The 20,811-nt window shown below is 31.7% G+C and overlaps 3 protein-coding genes across 3 annotated transcripts in view; 2 read left to right on the top strand and 1 right to left on the bottom strand.

Annotated features, from left to right (window-relative positions):
- LOC132728272 (uncharacterized) overlaps window positions 1-8,095 on the bottom strand; it is a 19,574-nt gene extending 11,479 nt beyond the window's left edge. The window contains exons 1-8 of the mRNA XM_060713889.1: window positions 8,045-8,095; window positions 6,337-6,433; window positions 5,184-5,330; window positions 4,591-4,698; window positions 4,091-4,228; window positions 3,335-3,429; window positions 922-1,030; window positions 508-532 (exon numbers count right to left, since the gene is read on the bottom strand). Of these exons, the coding sequence (XP_060569872.1) occupies window positions 508-532; window positions 922-1,030; window positions 3,335-3,429; window positions 4,091-4,228; window positions 4,591-4,698; window positions 5,184-5,330; window positions 6,337-6,433; window positions 8,045-8,061 (736 nt within the window). The 5' untranslated portion in view covers window positions 8,062-8,095. The remainder of the gene's footprint in view (window positions 1-507; window positions 533-921; window positions 1,031-3,334; window positions 3,430-4,090; window positions 4,229-4,590; window positions 4,699-5,183; window positions 5,331-6,336; window positions 6,434-8,044) is intronic.
- Window positions 8,096-11,045: 2,950 nt separating this feature from the next.
- LOC132728298 (uncharacterized) lies at window positions 11,046-12,353 on the top strand. Its single transcript, XM_060713931.1, has 2 exons — window positions 11,046-11,687; window positions 12,063-12,353. The coding sequence occupies exons 1-2, from the start codon at window positions 11,052-11,054 to the stop codon at window positions 12,336-12,338; spliced, it is 912 nt and encodes a 303-aa protein (XP_060569914.1). The 5' UTR covers window positions 11,046-11,051; the 3' UTR covers window positions 12,339-12,353.
- A 4,063-nt stretch (window positions 12,354-16,416) lies between these two features.
- LOC132728286 (nucleoredoxin-like) overlaps window positions 16,417-20,811 on the top strand; it is a 57,240-nt gene continuing 52,845 nt past the window's right edge. Inside the window, exon 1 of the mRNA XM_060713909.1 lies at window positions 16,417-16,822. Within this exon, the coding sequence (XP_060569892.1) occupies window positions 16,520-16,822 (303 nt within the window). The 5' untranslated portion in view covers window positions 16,417-16,519. The remainder of the gene's footprint in view (window positions 16,823-20,811) is intronic.

Below are 20,811 nucleotides of genomic sequence, written 5' to 3'. Positions count from 1 at the left end.
AGGAATGTTGACCCTGTAATCTTTATCTTTGTAGAATAATGAGTATATAAGATAATGCTGAAACTGAAAGTTATTTGAGCCGCGTCACAACAAAACCAACATAATGGGTTTGCGACCAGCATGGATCCAGACCAGCCTGCGCATCCGCGCAGTCTGATCAGGATCCATGCTGTTTGCTTACAAACCCTTTAACATGTAGAGAAACTGATAGCGAACAGCGTGGATCCTGAGCAGACTGCGTGGATGCGCAGGCTGGTCTGGATTCATGCTGGTCGCAAACCCACTATGTTGGTTTTGTCATGACGCGGCTCATTTGTGCTTTTGCCATCAGTATAAAGCCAGTACAACTTGCATATCAATATTTTGATATTGAAATCCCTTATGACCATGGAAGAAGTTTATTAATTTTTTTTACAAAAACACATACAAAATGCTTTTATAATCCAAAAAGTACAAAGTATTATTGAAGATTTTTGTGAAAAAAAATTGCATGGATAAACAATTTACCTGTTTTTCGCAGGATATGAGAAACCTAAAATAAAATATAACAGAATTTTAGAATTAAAAAAAAATCTTCATTCTAGAATGAAGTGGAATGTTATAATGAATGCATACTCCCTGTGGTCACCCTTGACCTATAGCTAGGCCTGGTAAATATTACAATCATAAACATACCGGTAGTGTCACATTTATTGTGCATACTTCTTACAAATTCATTTTTCAACTTTTATAATATTTTTCTCAGGTTTGATTTTTTTAATAAAAAAACAACAGCTTTATTTCCTCATGTAGGCATTCATCTTGAGACAGGCAAGTTTCATAGAAATTTCTACAGTCATAAATTGAATGAATAAATTAGTTTATCAAAATAAGTATGTTTACTTTTCTATGCATACTCTAATGCAAAAAAAAGAAGAATTATTCAATACAAAAGATAAGGAATGATAAAATCATGGATGCCATACTTGCCTGATTCTGTAGGTAGATTAAATGTTTTGTCAACTTTGGTGGCAACTGTGTACTCAAAACCCTGAAAATCAGAATATATTACTAACAATTTGTTTAACTTTTTTATGTAAAAGGTATCAAGGCACTTTGGATTCCTTCATGTAAAGAAGCTGTTCATCTAGCTTACAGAACGCTGGTAGTTCTACTCAGGTGCCTGCTTGTGCATAAAATAATGCATGGATGGGCACATGAAGTCTGTCTCCACCAGTTAAGCTGGCAAGTTGCTACACAACTTTTTACTGAAATTCCAACCACCAATATAAAGAAAACAAGGAACATCGCAATGCGATGCAACCAGGTTTTCAGCAAAATATTTCACAGAAGCTTTGTCATGAAGGGGCATTTGTTTTTAATTGAACTTTTAGGAGGAATTATGGCTTTTTTAATATTCCTCAAACAAAAATGATTGAGAAATTTTATGTTGTCTATTCGCCTTTTTTTCCCAAATGTTTTAGAAAGGTAAACAGTACTTTATTTTTGCTTAATTTTTACATTTTTGCGTCTCTTGTCATTTTCTTTTGTCAACAATATTGGCGTGTGGTGTTTTGTGCGATATCAAGAAAAGTTTGTTCACAATTTTAAAAAAATACTTGAATGATGTCTTGAAGAAACATGGGAATTTAGTGAGCGCCAGGGCACTTGATGACAAAGCTTCTGTGAAAGTTTTGGTCAAAATCCATTGAGAAATGTAGGAGAAGTTGCGCACTGTAGAAATTGTTCACTATATATTCTGTATAAGGAAAAAATATACAAAGGGCCATAATTCGGTCAAATATTATCCAATCACAAAACCCCGACAATATGTGCCAGGCACTTGAAAACAAAGCTTCTAAGAAAGTTTGGTCAAAATCCGTTGAGAAATGTAGGAGGAGTTAAGCACAGAAGAAATTGTTCTCTATATATTCTGTATAAGGAAAAAAATATACAAAGGGCCATAATTCGGTCAAATATTATCCAATCACAAAACCCGACAATATGTGCCAGGCACTTGATAACAAAGCTTCTAAGAAAGTTTGGTCAAAATCCGTTGAGAAATGTAGGAGGAGTTGCGCACAGAAGAAATTGTTCACTATATATTCTATATAAGGAAAAAAAAAACAAAGGGCCATAATTAGGTCAAATATATACCAATCGCAAAACCCTGGCAATATGTGTCAGGGCACTTGATGACAAAGCTTCTGAGAAAGTTTGGTCAAAATCCGTTGAGAAATGTAGGAGGAGTTGCGCACAGAAGAAATTGTTCACTATATATTTTATATAAGGAAAAAAAACAAAGGGCCATAATTAGGTCAAATATTATCTAATCGCAAAACCCCGACAATATGCGCCAGGGCACTTGATGACAAAGCTTCTGTGAAAGTTTGGTCAAAATCCGTTGAGAAAATGTAGGAGGAGTTGCGCACAGAAGAAATTGTTCACTATTATATTCTATATAAGGAAAAAAAACAAAGGGCCATAATTAGGTCAAATATATACCAATCGCAAAACACTGGCAATATGTGTCAGGGCACTTGATGACAAAGCTTCTGAGAAAGTTTGGTCAAAATCCGTTGAGAAATGTAGGAGGAGTTGCGCACAGAAGAAATTGTTCACTATATATTTTATATAAGGAAAAAAAACAAAGGGCCATAATTAGGTCAAATATTATCTAATCGCAAAACCCCGACAATATGCGCCAGGGCACTTGATGACAAAGCTTCTGTGAAAGTTTGGTCAAAATCCGTTGAGAAATGTAGGAGGAGTTGCGCACAGAAGAAATTGTTTACGCCCGCCCGTCCGCCCATCCGCCCGCCCGCCCGCCCCGCCGACATACCTTAATCTAATAACCAGTTTTTTCCTTCGGAAAACCTGGTTAAAAAGGAAAATTATAAAGCTAAATTTGACTGTCTGTTATCAGTAGAATTTTTATTTGTATTGTGATAAAAATGTCATACTAAAGTTGTTGTTGTTTTCATTTATTTACATATTTTCTTTTTTAAATTTCCTAAAAAGATATTGGAAGATAACAATACATTTTAGATTTTATCTGTGGACCACAACTTAACAAAGGAATTTACAATTTCACATCATATCAACAAATAGATTTAGTCATGTCAAAGATTAACATTTGTTATAAACATACTATGAGATATGCTTTGTATAATCAAAACTGAGTTTAAAAATATAATTATGACAGACTCAGTCTACATGCAATGTTTTTGTTGTTAAAGAACATTTTTTCTTATAGTATAATCAGGAAGAAGTAAAGTGTTTAAGTCTAATCTTAAATTTTAAATCCAAAAACAATATATTTTTTTAAAGAAAGTAAAAAAAAGCATAAATGTACCCATTTTTGTAAAGTATAGTCCCAGCTAAAACATACGGTCTCCTTTGGCTAGATTGTAAAAGATGTGATGCTTGCAGGAACAGATGTGAGCCGCTCTGTAAAATATAAAGTAAAACCAATTACAGTAAATCTTTAGAAAGCAGAAACCTTTAAAAAAATTGAGAATTCCAAGAGTAACATGCTTTTTTTGCAGTCTTAAAGATGATTTTGTTTGTTTTAATAACCAATAACTTGAAACCATTGGAAAACACATATCCGTGGCAAGCATTTTTAATTCGTAAATTATAATAAGTGTATTAAATTCAGATGAATATTTGCAACTTGTGTTGTTTATAAAAAAAAGTCTTGCATGTTAGAAAAACTGTTCTGATTTTGTGAAAGTCTCTCCATTTCAGGGAGTCTTAAAGACTTAACTAGGAATGCATACATGTGAACTCTCCCACTTTTAGCGGGAGACTCCCACTTTCTGCAGCCATATTTTCAAAGATTTTTCTTAAAATAAGGGGTATTTTCACAAATTAAAGAAATCTCCCTATTTTTGATCTCAGAACTTAATTCTTTGTTTATTGCAATTTCTAAAATCACCCACTTTACCATAAAAAAAAGTTCACATGTATGGGAATGAGGACCTTTACCAAGTACCATGATTATGAACAATGACTTATATCAAGGCAAGTACAGAAAAAAGAAAATATTCTGAAAGAAAATTTATTTTGACAGAAATGGTAATTCAAGTTTATTCTAAAAATTAGTTACCTTAGGAAGTTCAATATATGGAACAGATTGGAATGTCTGTTCTAGAGTGTATCCACGGAAAACTTTTGACACTTGAAGAATGGTTCTCCAAATATTTCCTAACTCCTGTAGAAACCCTGTAACTGATTCTTTACATCTCTGAAATAGAAAATTATTTGGGAAATGTTTGTGCTTAATAACATAATAATTACATGTATTATGTAGTAACAATGGTTCTAAAACTTAGTGAAATGTAATACACGTAAAGCGGTCACAATAAACATGAGCATTGTGTTACTATACGCAGACACGCAGTACCAATTCTTGAGTATTTTGTTACTATTTATAGTAACATGTTAAGTAGTAACAATGGTTTGAAAAACTTAGTTAGTATAATAGACATAAATCCATGAAAAGTTGAAAACACAAGCAATGTGTTACTATACGCAGACACGCAGTACCAATTCTTGAGTATTATGTTACTATTTATAGTAACATGTGTACTAAATTTCATTACTCACCAATTTAAGACTATCTATACTGCCATGGTATGTTATGAAAGTCTCATATAGTGATGTCAACTGTGTGAACAATAAAGAGTCAGGTATAAAACTTCCACCTTTCAAACACTGCAATATATAAAATAATTATTTTTTTAGACTAACATCAATAAGGCACCCTCACAGTTAACACTTAACCTGCTGATATTTTCTATAAATGGACAACACCAGCTTTCACCTTTGGAGCTTTCCACTTTCAATTTTTGAGATATTAAAATGAAAAATTAAAGTTTTGCACACATAGCTGAGTTACCATGGACACAAAAGTTCAGAAAATGAATATTATTCAATATACCATCCAACTATCTTACAGTTTTTTATTTACATTGTCGATATTTTTTCATTAAAGTATTGCTAAGTACAGTTATCTTTTTGCTGAAATTGAAGCCCTAGCTTTTGTTTCAGAGTTCCTGATGCAATATAGAACCAGTAAGAACTTTAATAACACAAATCATAACAAAATTTTGCAATTTTTTAGCCATTTGAATAACTTTACATAAACAATATAAATAAATGTAAGAATATTTCTTGAAAAAAATTATTTCCATGCTTACAAAAGTATATGCTCCAGTCCTCTTCAAAGCAAATTTATCATGCTCAAACCGGAAAACACGAGGTGCAGATCTGCTTAATGTTACCTGAAGAAACTCGGAAATGCCCATCAACTGTCCACAAAGAGCACATTGGTCATCAATGCTATACTGAAATGTTAACAATCTCGTTATGGTTCTGCTCCCAGCACTTCAGTTACATGTATTATGTAACACCCATTTTAACAAGTTTTTAGTCATATTTTTGCTATTGGTCCATTTTACTGGCTTTCCTGGATATCAAACTAGTATCATATTACCAATTTCTCCACAAGTAACTAACTATTACTCAAATCAGCTGTGAGAGACAAATGACCATTACATTCAATGTCCAGGATCAATGGTCATGCAGAAATTTTGCCTGGCCCAAGAATTGGACCAGTGACTCTTGGATTCCTTTCCGCAAGGAACTGCAACCTCTGTACATGCCAAAACAGAGGTACAGTACAAATGACTGTAGAAATTATTTCATGATCAATCACAATGAAAGTGACCTGCTCTGTCCTGGAATTGAACCCGTGTCACACGATTCACAGTCCAACACTCTACCTACTGAGCTAACCGAACAGCTCATTACAAAAAGCTGTACCACTGTGTTTTTATAAGACACAAGCTATCGAATGAAATTGCATACCAAATTTTTTATTTTGGTTAAATCTATTAAAGATATATTTCTAAATTGCTAAATACAAATACATTGGCTTTAACTGCCCTTGGATTTATCATTAATTTATTATCTGGAAGAAATGAATTTGTGTTAAGTTTTGTTTGAATACATGTATATGTACTTTAAATGGTTTATGAGATATATTGATTCACACAAAACATTTATAAAATATAAGGCCATTATTAACAGTAGCATAATTACTCAAATCGGCAAGTTAAAACTCTTTGATAAAAAAATTGAATTATCTCAACTGCATGTAAGTTATAACTTAAGTGACATTTAAATCTTCATGATTTAGTCACAAGTATTATAATTTTCATCGACATAGAAATATATATGAGAAGTAAACTTCCAATCACAAATAGGGTCCATTTGAACATATGAATACTCAATAGGTTCAAATGATAATGAAAAGTTTCAAAACTTGTAAATTGTAAATCAATGTCATACATTATCAGGTGTAAAGAAAAGTATAGCATCTTTCAAATCATCTTCCTCCTTCTTTAACATGTTATGGTCATAGATAAAAAACACTGCATCACCTCGCCTGAAAAAAATAATTGAAATATGAAAAATCACAGGTTTATTTAAGTCAATTGAACAGTTATGTCAAAATATAATCATATGTGACAGATAAATATACAATGTACAAGATACAATGTAAAACTACATGGGTAGTCAGACTATTCTCTCCCTTTCCAGTTCCTCCCCTGACGTTTCCTCCCTGACGGTTCTCTCCCTATTTTGGGGGAGAACCGTCTGCATATTTGCAAATAAGCAGACAGTTCCTCCCCATTCTTATTTTTATTATTACATTATTATTAAAGTATTTAGATGATAAATAAATGGGTAAGTTTATAATTCAATCATTGATATATATTAGGAAAAAAAAAGATTTTACTGAAGTGTTTAGTCTTTAGATGTTAAATAAATCATTAATGGGTAGGCTAAGTTTATTATAGAATGATATATATATATTAGAGAGAGAAATACTTTAATGAATTATTTAGATGTTTAATAAATTGGTAACTTTATTTTCAATTGATATAAATTAAATTAGAAAAACTTTTTTTAGCATATTAGTTAATTATTCTGATTTTTTAAATTAGATGTAATGTATACTTTTTAATGTGTTTTGCCATTGAAAATAAGTAATGAATAATTAACCTGATTAGGATAATCATAAGATATTTTTATTTTTTAATAAATAAATATGAAATTTATAAACAAAAAATGATAAATGAATTATAATTGCTAAATTTCATACTTTTGTAGAATGAAAAAAGGAGTTCAATACACACATGCGTTAGGTTTGCTGTCAGTGATAATTGAGATGGTTATTAATTCATTACACAAGAATCAAGGTGTTGATTAGATTAAAATAGTTGTAAAAAGGCATTGATGAATAAGTATTTACAAGCTAGACCTTAACATAATTACAGGTGTCCAATCATTGTCCAATAATCTATATCTCTCACAATGAAGGTGTTGATAGGATTAAAATACTGAAAAAAGGTGTTAAATTTACGAACACTTTTCAGCTAATTAACATAAAACATAAAATGCTGTTAATATCAAACACATTCTTTAAATAATCTTCATTAAGAAATATTTTAGATTACAGTAAGTGATAAAAATGATAACTTATAAAAAAAATGGGGGGAGAACTGTCTGCATATTTCAAATTTGGGAGAGAACCATCAGGGGAGGAAACGGTTAGGGAGAGAACCGTCAGGGAGAGGAACTGGTAAGGGAGAGAATAGTCTGTCATTCAACTACATGTATGCAGAGCTTTAGATCAATGGAAACAATTGTGTCTGTCAAAGATTGTAGGTTATATAGCCCTATATAAAATTAAATGGTTGTTTGATGTGCCAAGGGTAGATTCTGGCAGATATTGCCCATACAAAAATAGTACAATATTTCAATGCGTAGTGCAATAAGTTGGAATTTTGGCCTGTCGCTCATTCCTAAAACCAGAAATGGCAGAATATTTTTTGACGTAACAGGCAGTGTTTACACTATCGGAGGACACGAGTTAGCAGGCATGAAGTGGTCTGATATAACTTTGACAAATATTTTAAAATTTCAAAATTGTGAATGCTGTCTTAATCATTGTCTCTGTGAAATCGACAATTTTTATACAATGTTGACAGACCTCCCCCTGTCAGCCATCTTGACAAATAAAACATCACATGATCAAAATCACGTGACAGATTGACTATTTTCCAGTATTCGGTATTATAGTTGTACAGCGGCATTTTTATGGTTGTACACCACTAAATAAAATATACCTACATGCAGGTGGTTGCAATTAAAAGTAATGATTTACACATACAAACGGTAGTTTTCACCTTCAGTATACCGTGAGTATGAATGTTGTAATGTTCTCACGTTATAAAAAAATCTCAATTAACATTTCATTTCCGTAATTTGATTGAGACCGTACGCCGCTTTTAATGAAATGGCAGTGCGAGTCACATTAAATATCACATCTACGGATCTTTCTTATTTCAAAATTTCACCATTTTAATGTTTAAATTTTGAATGTAAATCCGGTGCTAGGAGGCGTTGACAGTACATTGCACTTTCCATTACTTTCCATGAACAGGCTCAATCAGACTAAGACTGCAACATTTTTTTTTTCAATTTTATTGTTGTTTTGGGCGTTCTTTAGAGATTCTGTAAACCATTATGTATTTTTTGTACAGATAGATTTCCTTAGTGAGGCATTTGTATGCAGGACCCAACGGAATGTGCGTTTATAACACTCGACTTCGAAAAAAACAACAATTTATATAAATATTTGCTTCATAATTTAATAATAAGAAAGAACATTAATTATGCACCCTCTCATAAAATGATTTGTAACAAATATGATTACATATGATGAAACTTTTTTGTAAAAAAAATGTAAGAATAAAACAAGAAAAAAGATGCAATTACGAAAACAACCATAAACATATTCTGTGAAAGTAAGATTCATTGGTTTAAACATATTTTTATTCAAGGTATATATACATGTTAATAATTTACAATTTAAGCAGAAAGGAATTGGACCGAGAGCTACATGTACAATAGCTCATGGTAGTCATCTCCTTTAAGATTCATATTCATAAAGGATAAGGAAATAAGCTAGATCAGTTCAAAACGTTTGCATTTTCTTTCAATATCGATGCATATTTATCTTAGTACAATGTAATAAAAAGACTGCCTTGTCCAGACTAATCATATGCACAATACTAAATAAATAGGAAGTTTAGTTTAGTTAAAAACAACAATGCCACAATACTTAAAAGCATTATTATTAAAATCAATACTGTGCTCGTTGAATTACCTATAGTGCTTGTCATTTAATTATCTGTTATTAATTTATGCGGCTCTTAATGTCTGACGACTTTATTAGATGCTATGATATTATACTTATCAGTAAAATATTCATTTTCTTGAGAAATCTAGATTTCTCATCAATGATTGGCTAGCGTTTTTCATAGAAACTAATTGAATCCTATAAAATGATATCTTAGGGCGTGGATAATAAATAATGTAGCTTTTTGAATAGGTTGCTCTATTATACTTGATTAAAGTGTGACAGAGCATTGGAGGTTCTTCTCTCTAGGAAATTGCAATTTGAATATAGAACTAACTAAACTACATTCATTATTTGTATCAGACTTAATTAAGATCGATATTTGAAGAAATTTTTAATAAGATGTACTTGTGAAAATACGAAGGAAATAAGGTTTTTTCCTTTTTTATCTAGATAAGATACTCCCCAGGAAAAAATATGAAAATGACATCAGCTTGGATATTATGGAAATTGTTACTGAATATAGTAATGTTCAAAATTGTGCTGGCGCTGCACCCAAACGACACTCATATACCGGAAATAGTTTACGACTTATGTCCCTATGCGCACATCTGCAACAAACCTGCCTCGCGAGTGTTGAGCGGAGAAAATCTTGTTTCATGTTGTTCTTCGTGCTCTTGTGACAAAGATTGTGGATTAAGTTTAGACTGTTGTTTTGAAGACCTCGACCAGTATAAACTTGAAGCAAGAGGGAAAGTTGCTTGTGTTGATGCAGTCGTCAGAGTAAATAATTATGTGCAAACGGATGTGATGAAGAACGGTTATCTTATGGTTCAAAGTTGTAACTTCGATAAAGTTGATACTGATATAAGAAGGCGATGTAATTATACCGACAGTCATGGAAAATCCACATTTGCACCTGTTTCCAACTTTGATAAAAGTGTTATATTCATAAACAAAGAGTGTGCAATGTGTAATTCAGTAAACATGTACAAGACAAAAGCTTGGAATTATTTATACAGACCTGCCTTTCAACATTTAGACTCGCTTGATCATAGCATTCCGATTAGTTTGAATAATCACTTAGGAACCTACCTTTATGTTCCGCCTATAAATGAAAATTGGTCTGACAAACGCTGTTATAAGAAAACTGTTGCTGTTGAAAAGTGCGATTTGAGCAATGTGTGGTCCTACACGTGTAAGCATCTCCGTTCAACTTATCGTAGTACCTACGGTAAAATTTTCGACAATGTCGCCTGTCAACTTTGTACTGGAATGGAAGTCAAATATATTGGTACAACATGTGAACGGGCCTCAATGAAAGAACCTGGAATTCCTAAATTGACAATGCTTTTAAACAAAGAAGTTATAGATATTCTCGACATGTCTGACATGCAAACGGCAAAGGATTTGATGATAACTAAATTATATTGTGATCCTTATGAAGAAATAAAGGTATTAAAATGTAAATACTTAAAAGAAACTGTTTGTTAGATTTTTTATTTGTACTCTCGTGCATGCTTTTGTTTTCTTCAAATTTCCAATGATAGTTGTATGCATGGGGTCCATTTTTCATTCAACAAAGTAAAACTGTTGCAAATGACATTCCTTCTGTCTTTAATTAAAAACGTAATGGAAGCTTGTTTTTTTTAGTTTCTAAAATAAGAACTGGTAACTAAATTTTGCGCCATCAAATCCTATTGGGTTATCTAAATAAATTTATTCATGTTTCTAGTAAATTTGCTTTTTTCTTATACATTTTTTGTAGTTAAATTTGAAATTGTATATAACAATCACAAATTGAAAAAGAAAATGAAAAAGAAAATATACCCCAAGCTTTCTTTATTTTCAGGATATGTGTCAGCCGATTTACTGCCCAGAAGGAATGTTTCGAACTCCAAATGGTTGCACTTATTTTGCATTGAAGTGGTTTGCCCCATGGGCGATGATTCAAATCAAGCTTCTACCAAAAACTGGAACCATGCTAGCTGAAACAGATCTGCTATTACTTGGACACGAGGAGCGACGAAGGCCATTAATGTTGTTGAAAGTACCATGCCGTAAAGTAAGGATTTCAAGTGTTGAACTGTTTTATTCCACCTCGGTGAATACAATAAATCAAAAGGCAAATGGAAACGAAACATCAAGATATGTAACGTCACTCATTGCAAGAGTTTGGAAATCTTTTGATTATTACACTGGGATGGATCCATCCGTTATTATTCCTTTATTCCATAAATGTGCTACTGGCGTCTGGGAGGTTAAATTGTGGAACAAAGTTTATAGATTCGATTCGTATTTTGATAAATACAATGTATATATTCAAGATGGACAGGCAAGAAAGACAAAATGGCCGCCAGATGGAAAATCTACTTTCACAGAAGCTCCGGCTGACAATGCTTTGTACACAAAATTAGCAGAAGGTCCAACTAGTGTCTCCGATTTTAAATACGTTGGTATTAACCTGAAGAAGCCTTACTTTTGTAATCAGGTAATGGTATAGATAATGTTTATGTAAAAACTGTACAACAGATATTAAGTTACCTTATAACGTTTATTTCAAATACCGTTTTGATTTATATTTTGAATACCAGTAGGGCTATTTGATATTATTAGCATATTCCTTTTTAATAAATTTTGTTCCGAAAATAATGTTATTCTGATGAATATTGCCAATAATATCAGTAAGTATGTTACCAATATTTAATGCAAGTCATCTACAATGACCATATTTCAAATGTACATTTGTTTTTCTTAATCAATATACGATTTAAAAATCGTTACAATTTTACATGTTTTCTACAATGCCGACAGTATTAGTTGCTTTAACTCATATTAGTACGTCGAATACTTTACCTTTTTCCAGGTACAATTGCCAAGCAATGACATCCGTGTAAGACCCGGAGAAATTTTCATTATTTCCCGTAATATCACTCTTGGAAATAACGAATACATTGTAAATTACCCAATGAAACTGATAAATGACAAAGTGCGTGCTTTTAACGAGTCAACATTTTCTGTTTGTTCCGAAGACTATTATCATACAAGAAACTACGCAAGTACGACAAGAAGAAATGACGGTTTCTGGAGGATTGTTAACGGACTTCTTTTAAGCTATATAACTCAGTTATCTTTTAAGTAGTCAATGAAGTTTTAAGTTTCTTTAAAGTTTTTACACAGAATTAAGTTATATTATGTTGCATTGTATAAGCTGAAATAGCTTTTAGATCAGAAGGTAAATGTTACCGATAATTAAAAGTTTGTACAATGGGCATTTAAGGAGAATGCATCGGAGACAAATTCAACAAAACTACAAAGCTGAAATTTAGATACCGACAAGGATATTAAAGAAGACAATAAATCAAAAGGTCAACAAAAAGATTGGGATGTAGAGGAATGAATCAGAGGGAGGGTCTGGGAAAGGGCGGTGACAATATTAAGTATTCAAGTAATTTGATAAGTAATAAGTATCACCTTAATCATTATACATTTGTATTGGACTTGACTAAGATACGTTTTATATATCTATTCTGTTCGATTCTATCTATGACTCTTTAACCTACAAACTCAATTAAGCTGATTCCTAACCATAATCCAATTACATCGTTATTTTAAGGTCAATTGCTCATAATTTTAGGTTAAAAAAGCTAATCTTTTCCCAATGACTTTATTATTATTTTCAAGATTCAATGAAGTAGATTGAATCTTATATAAAATATAAATCAAATCAAATTATAGAAATAATAACCATATAAATATGTCGTTTTGAATTTGTTAATTGATACAACCACCACTCATTTATTGCAAATGATTAATTGTGTAATTGTTGATAACTGATTTAAAGAAATTAATATCTGCTCATATTGTTAAGATAATAATTTGATTTGTGAAAATTGTATTATGAGATTAAACAGAGAAAAATAGAATCATTATATAAAGAACGTCCAATCTATATAATAGCAAGTCATAAAGAAGGTGATTTAAATGGCAACACGACAATTGCCTGTGTCATGATAATAAATTTCATATATTTCATATGTACTATATTGCTTATAGCGTACTTAAAAACTAATGGTTATTTCTATATAATTATGATGGATATAATTATATCTCAGTTCTGAATAGAAAGGTGTATTAATCACTATCTGATTAAGATCAGTGGTACGTGCTTTATATGATTTAATCTAAATATCAGATTCACGAAAGTATATATGTTTAATAATGTTTTTATAATTAAAATGTTATAATTTTCAAAAGATTTATTTCCGGAATAAATACATATTGCCAATTAATTATGCCCATTGCCCATGAGTACGTGTTGTACATGAAATAATATAATAATATACATGTATAAACAGAGTCACAGTCACGTTAGGTGTGCAATAATTATACACCACTTGTGTGTTTGTTTCAAGAAAAAAAAGTCAAGATATATTATGATAGCTTGGCCGTTTATGTATTCGTGGTGCAAACTTTTAATGTAACCCATTGATCAAATACTTTTATAGACATTAACATGAAACTTTGAATAAATTATTATCACGACAAGGCGCAGTTGTAAGACAAGGGACAAGGTGTTGCCTAGTATATAAACATTTTAGAGACTAATGGACATTTAGCACATGAAAAATAATTGAATTTCGTTGTAAATAATGATATCTCGAACATTTTCAAAGTTATTCTTGAAGATTCACAAAGTTATTGATTGTATTGAGAAGATTTGAAAAAGTAGACCATTAATTGATATGTAATCATCTTTTTCGCGCTATTGAATTCACTTTGCTTTCTTTTTCGTTATTGTCACTATTTTTTCGAAGAACAAAGTATTTATTTAAGTCATTGACATTTCGTTAATGTCAGTAATATAAAGACCTCCTACAGAAGACATGCAGTACATAAGAACCAACACGTTTGACTCTATAAAATAGAGAGAAATAAGGATCCCTAAAGAAAGCCCAACACGGCAAAAATGAAAATGTTGCAGGCTCGGTTTGATTGAGCCTGTTCATGGACGGTACTGTCAAATGCAAACTACCGTCCACGCCCCCTAGCAGTTATTGCCTTTTGCGCTTAAAAACAATCTAATGTTACTGTCTGATTTCTCTTACTAACACCGCACTTCAAGAGCCATATTTGTTTGATGTCTTCATATGATTCACGTTGTCGACATATACAACTGAGGAGCGTTGGTGCCGATCTACGTAGCTATAGTACAACATGCAATTGACACCAACATTTAGTCTAACAGGGCAGCATAGAGTAAATAATGTACACGCATTACATATAATAGCAATTAAATGTTATACACTAAACCATGCCAAATATGAAGTATGAGTAATCGACGTTTGTTCTTAACGTGGAAAATTTATTTCTTATACATGTTGCATATAAAAAAATTCTTAGTCATACATTTGTATACAAGAGCAGCTATTGGAATAAAGAATCTATACCACAAAAAGATAGATATATTTAAGTGTGTAATGGAATCACATGGCACATTATAAACAAAAAAAATAAACATATACAAGATGTAAGAATTTAAAAATACCGTAGCACGTCAAACAAATTGATATATCAACGATTACACAATGTTCAATGAGTTGGAACAAAATCTTATTTCCACCTCAATGTGGTCCTTGAGATAAAGTATTGTGTGATATAGTAAGAGACTGAGTGTCACCATTTTTATACATATATATCACAGAATATGCAAAATAGAAAATAAGAATTAAAAGATTTTATGAGCATTTTGTGATCCAAATAAAACAAGTATTTATAAGATATCATATAAAAAATTAAATTAAAAATTAAAATGAAAAACAGGGAATACTGGGTCTAATCCAAATAAAAGTATATTTAAGCAGAGCGAAATAGAATCCCTAAAGAAAATCCAAAATGGCAGAACTTAAATGCTGCAGGCTCGAATAGACATTCCTTATCAGTGACCTGGAACCAACTGATTTAATATCTCTTCTATTTAGATGAAGCTCATTCCACAACGTACAACTTAATAAACGAATGCTTTTGTCTATTTCAAACATTCGACCATCAAAATGCAATAGTGGCCACTGTCAGAAAATTCCTTCGACAGGTCATTTGAGGTTTTACCCTAAATCTAGTGCTAAAATATGGAAAAAAATGTTGGAATGAAATGTTCACTCAAATAAGCAGGGGCATCTACTGAATGAATTTTGAGCATGGGAAATAGAGGTTTAAAGTACACTATATTTGCAAAAGGTAACATTTATCACGGATTTATATAACAAATGTAATATAAATCCGTGGGAGGGCAGAGTGTGTTTGCAATCTGTACGTAGTACACTAACATTTCGTAGACTACTGGACTGTACAGTACCTTACTCAAGTTACTCAAAATCAAATCAAATCAAAATTTATTTATTGTCGGTATACATATATAACATTTTACAAAACATAAGCTATGTATAGCTTTTGACCGACATACATGCATAATGATATAAACATAAAACTCATAAAAGAAGCACATTAAGATATTAAACTTTGAAAGACAAATGGTAAAAGATAAGTTAAATTACTATAATATGGGATGTAGACACTAAATGTTATAATTTAAAATAAAATAATAATAATTAATAAATAGTAATGATATGCTAAGGATATGCTTAAAAGTTCTATACTGTATCATAAGTGAATAAAAATAATATATATCTAGATAAAATGCGGAATTTATTAGCACATACATAAAATAAGATTACATTAAAAGTGGGTGGATACTGCTGATCTTGACCCAGGCCTAGCCTGGACTGCTATAAAAGAAAGGAAATACGATATTGAAAATGAAAAGGATCACAAAACTGTTACCACTAATTAGGTTTTATAAATAAAAATCCCCAATTCAAAATTTGCAAGAAGTGATCAGCAGCCTCCTCAATAAGCAATCTTCGCAAAAAGCTGACAATAAGCAAACAAAAATTCAAGCATACTGGAAAAATAATACATGTACATAATCAATAATAAAATACTGTATAGAATTTTAATGAAACTAAAGTTATGTGGTGCTTTCTAAGTAAATTACTAAATAAGATAGAACAAAAAACTCTTTAAAACCATTCTTTTTTAATTATCTTCTCTGTTGCTTCACTGCCACTCAGATTCGGTATTATCGTTCAACATTTTCATTTCGTGAAAATAAATACCGTTTCGCACTTTGATTCAAACTCAGACATGACGTCACAAAATCTAAATATAGATTCCTTGGAATTCCCCGGGTGCAGGTGTTGTTGTCTGTGTCGCGTTGCGCGGATATTATTTTTGCAAAAGAATCCATCAAGGATTAAGCTTAACATGGCAAGAACGCTGGAAAATTTACTTGGTGATTATGTTATTCGAAATCCAAGCGAAAAAGTTGCTGTTAGTTCGCTTTGTGGAAAAGACAGGGTGATTGGAATTTATTTTTCAGCCGAGTGGTGTCCTCCATGCAAAGGATTTACCCCAAAATTAGTGGAGTTTTACAAAAAAATACACGAAAAGGAAGAAGGATGTAAATTTGAAATAGTTTTTGTTAGCTGGGATAAAGATGACAATACATTTGCAGAATATTTTAAAACAATGCCATGGCTAGCACAGCCATTTGGACATGCAAAAAAGGTAAAACTTATTTGGGTAGACAGACATTTCACTATTTGGACGGTTCACACAAAGACGTTTAACTATCAAATGGGATTGAAACGTCTTGATTTCACTCCCATTTGGGAGTGAAACGTCTTGAAGACGTTTAGACGTTTCACTCCTTTTTATGCCAAAATTATTCTGATACTTGTGATATACTAAAATATACCTTAAATTTAATAAAAATAAATTTAAAACTTAAAGGGGATTTTACTTTGTCTCAGAAGATCTACTTTAAGTTTGTATATCATAATTGTTAAAGTTTATTAAGTTTTTTTGCTTGATTGGATAATCTTATATAATTTATTAATATCTTATTATCTGATTAAATATTATTTTACTTTTGTTATATATTTAATACAAAACTTTTGGAGAAGTTTTTGTTATATATTTAATACAAAACTTTTGGAGAAGTTTTTGTTCCAAAGACTTTTTTTATATGCGGCTGTTGTCTGAAACAATTTTGATAGTCAAATAATCAACTGATTAGTAAATTGTTGATGCTAAAGTGCAGTGTTTATACAACTGATTTATTTTATATATAAATTAATAAAAGTGATGTAAAATTTACTGTTGCAACCTAGACTTTTCAACTTTGAGGATGTGGTGTAGAGTAGATAAGTAAGTTCCAGAATAAATGAAGCATATGCAAGTAGTCATTGCTGCATGCATATGGACTTTGATTATTAGTGAAAATTGTAAGAGGCTGTTAAAGCACCACTGATATCAACGATGATAAAATGTAGCCAAGTACATTAAAAAAATAGTAAGATACCATTTTCCTCATGTGATTCCAGGCTCAGTTCATCTTCTGCTACTGATAAAGTTAACTAATCTCAGAAGGTTGGTCAGGCTTAGTCCATTACTTTACTTTAGCTTTTGACTTCCAAAATGTTATGCTATTCCTTCTTTAAATATCTAGAGATTATAATGTGGGTAATCCATAATGTTACTTTCAATGTCAGACATTTTGCAGTCTGTCAAAAACTTAATGGAAGCCCTGGTAAATGATTAATGTAAATGCAAAACTTGTTTTACAAAGGAACTTTTATAAATAAGACTTATTTAGTATAAACTATTTAAACTATTGGTTTTTCATGCATTTAGAAAAAATGATGAACATGTAAGATAGAAAAAAAAACGGGAATACATGTATACAGGTACATAATTTTATAGTCCATAGATTTGACCAAATTAATTAACTTGAGCTACTACTATTTTATTCATTTAATGGACTTTAGGATGATATTGATACAAAATGTATGAAACTGTCATGACAATTTGTCATATACATGTACATGTATATATCTTCTTTTTAATTTCCTGCTGTATTTGTTTGTCAGTTTCTCATTTCTTTAAAAGAAAAGTTTTAGTCAATTTCTTTTATCCTTTATATAGAAAAAGGATACATGCAATAACAATAATAATAATGCTTCAAGTTGAATTCATTCCTTGTTATTTTTAACATTTTTGGATAACAAAACAAAATTGAAAATTTTTCTTTTTAGTGTCACTCACTGTCACTGTGTATATAACAAGTGTAACTGTATATTATAAAGGTCAGAGGGCACAGTTGAAATTCTTAGACCATGTCAGGAACTTCAGGACTATGTACATGCAGCTCACGGTCATGGTGACAGTTCTGTGCCCAAATTTGGACTGAAAATCAAATGTTTACAACATTGATTATATATTGATATGTTCAGAATCAACTAGTGAAAAATTCAGGGGAACTGGTCACAGGCTTAGATTCAACAATGAATGGGGATGAAGTTAAGGGTCAATTTAAGCTGGGCATAGGCAGTCTGACATTGTGTGGTTCTCATTTTTACTTTTTCAATAAAAAATTAACATTAGATAATGCTACTACAATTTCAGCCATACATGTAAATGGCGTTAATGTATGACATCAAATCCTTGTTAATTGGAGGCTATATGTCCTTGTCAGGTTTTCAGCCTTAAAACTCAGCAGCTCCTTAAACAAAATAAAAAATCAATTGATTTCTGTGCTATAAGCATTTTGTTAAGCAGCTCCATTGGGGCTTAGGAAATGGTTATAGCTTATTGCTTAAACAACCAGACTAATAAAAGCAATATTACAGAATGAGGTTTTTCTTTTTACTATTTAATTACACAGTTTTCATGCATTGTTTACTTAAACCTCAATAAGAAGTAATTAATTGTATATTTTGAAATTCTTTCTTTATCTTTTCACTTGAACTTTAAATTTACAACATTCAAAATACTGTATATGGAATTTATAACAACAAAAAAATCTACCAGACAATCTAGGGCTTGCATTTTCAAAAAATTAAAAAGATTATGGTTTTGGATCTTCAGCTCATCTCTTAAGTCTTAAGTTAATTAGCCTTTTGCCAAGTTGGCCTGCCTATCCATGGATTTTGGCCAGACTCTATTCTGCTTGTAGATCATTTTTTTGTGTGCTTTGATAAGGAAATCCCTTGCACTTTCATAGGACTGTTCCAGATTCAAAAAAGCATTGCTATTTTCACGAATTCAGAAGTTTAAGGGTGATGTCAGTGCTCTTAGAACCACAATTTAACAGTTTTTAGGATTCTTTTATCATTGCAAAATGTTGAAGAATGCCCTTACTGTTGATGACTATCGTAAGATGTTCACTGGCTTCTAGAAAACATATAAATATACATGTAATTGAGAAGTGTATAATAACAATCTTGTCTTGGAAGTAGAAAATCATACAGCAAGAATGTTTTAAAAATTCATACATTTTCACTATAGAGAGTAAAAAGATCTACCATGGAGTGTGATATCTTGAAATGTTTATCTTTAGACATTAACTATCAGTGTTAAACATTAATCAGATAGTCTGTGCATAGAAATAGAAGTTTTTCCCTCCTGGCAGAAAAAATATCGGTTTCTCCAATCTAAAAATGTTTGTGAACACATTTATAATCTGGTATGTAGAGAGGTTTCAAATTTGAACTTCTTGAATTTAATGAATTTGAAAGAAAAGGCTCCTTTTGAAATTTTTTTTAAAACATTTTTAACCAGGTTTTCCGAAGGAAAAAACTGGTTATTAGATTGAGGTATGTCGGCGGGCGGGCGGGCGGGCGGGCGGCGGATGGGCGGAACGGGCGGGCGTAAACAATTTCTTCTGTGCACAAACTCCTCCTACATTTCTCAACGGATTTTGACCAAACTTTCAACAGAAGCTTTGTCATCAAGTGGCCCTGGCGCATATTGTCGGGGTTTTGCGATTAGATAATATTTGACCTAATTATGGCCCTTTGTTTTTTTTCCTTATATAAAATATATAGTGAACAATTTCTTCTGTGCGCAACTCCTCCTACATTTCTTAACGGATTTTGACCAAACTATCTCAGAAGCAATGTGTCATCAAGTGCCCTGACACATATTGCCAGGGTTTTGCGATTGGTATATATTTGACCTAATTATGGCCCTTTGTTTTTTTTCCTTATATAAGAATATATATTGAACAATTTCTTCTGTGCGGCAACTCCTCCTACATTTCTCAACGGATTTTGACCAAACTTTCACAGAAGCTTTGTCATCAAGTGCCCTGGCGCATAATTGTCGGGGTTTTGCGATTAGATAATATTTGACCTAATTATGGCCCTTTGTTTTTTTTCCTTATATAAAATATATAGTGAACAATTTCTTCTGTGCGCAACTCCTCCTACATTTCTTAACGGATTTTGACCAAACTATCTCAGAAGCAATGTCATCAAGTGCCCTGACACATATTGCCAGGGTTTTGCGATTGGTATATATTTGACCTAATTATGGCCTTTGTTTTTTTTCCTTATATAGAATATATAGTGAACAATTTCTTCTGTGCGCAACTCCTCCTACATTTCTCAACGGATTTTGACCAAACTTTCTTAGAAGCTTTGTCATCAAGTGCCCTGGCGCATATTGTCGGGGTTTGCGATTAGATAATATTTGACCTAATTATGGCCCTTTGT

This window comes from Ruditapes philippinarum, unplaced genomic scaffold (assembly GCF_026571515.1).
Source record: "Ruditapes philippinarum isolate M1 unplaced genomic scaffold, ASM2657151v2 ctg693_1_1_1_1, whole genome shotgun sequence".
In the NCBI taxonomy this organism is placed as follows: domain Eukaryota; kingdom Metazoa; phylum Mollusca; class Bivalvia; order Venerida; family Veneridae; genus Ruditapes; species Ruditapes philippinarum.
This window is presented reverse-complemented; position numbering and strand designations above follow the sequence as displayed.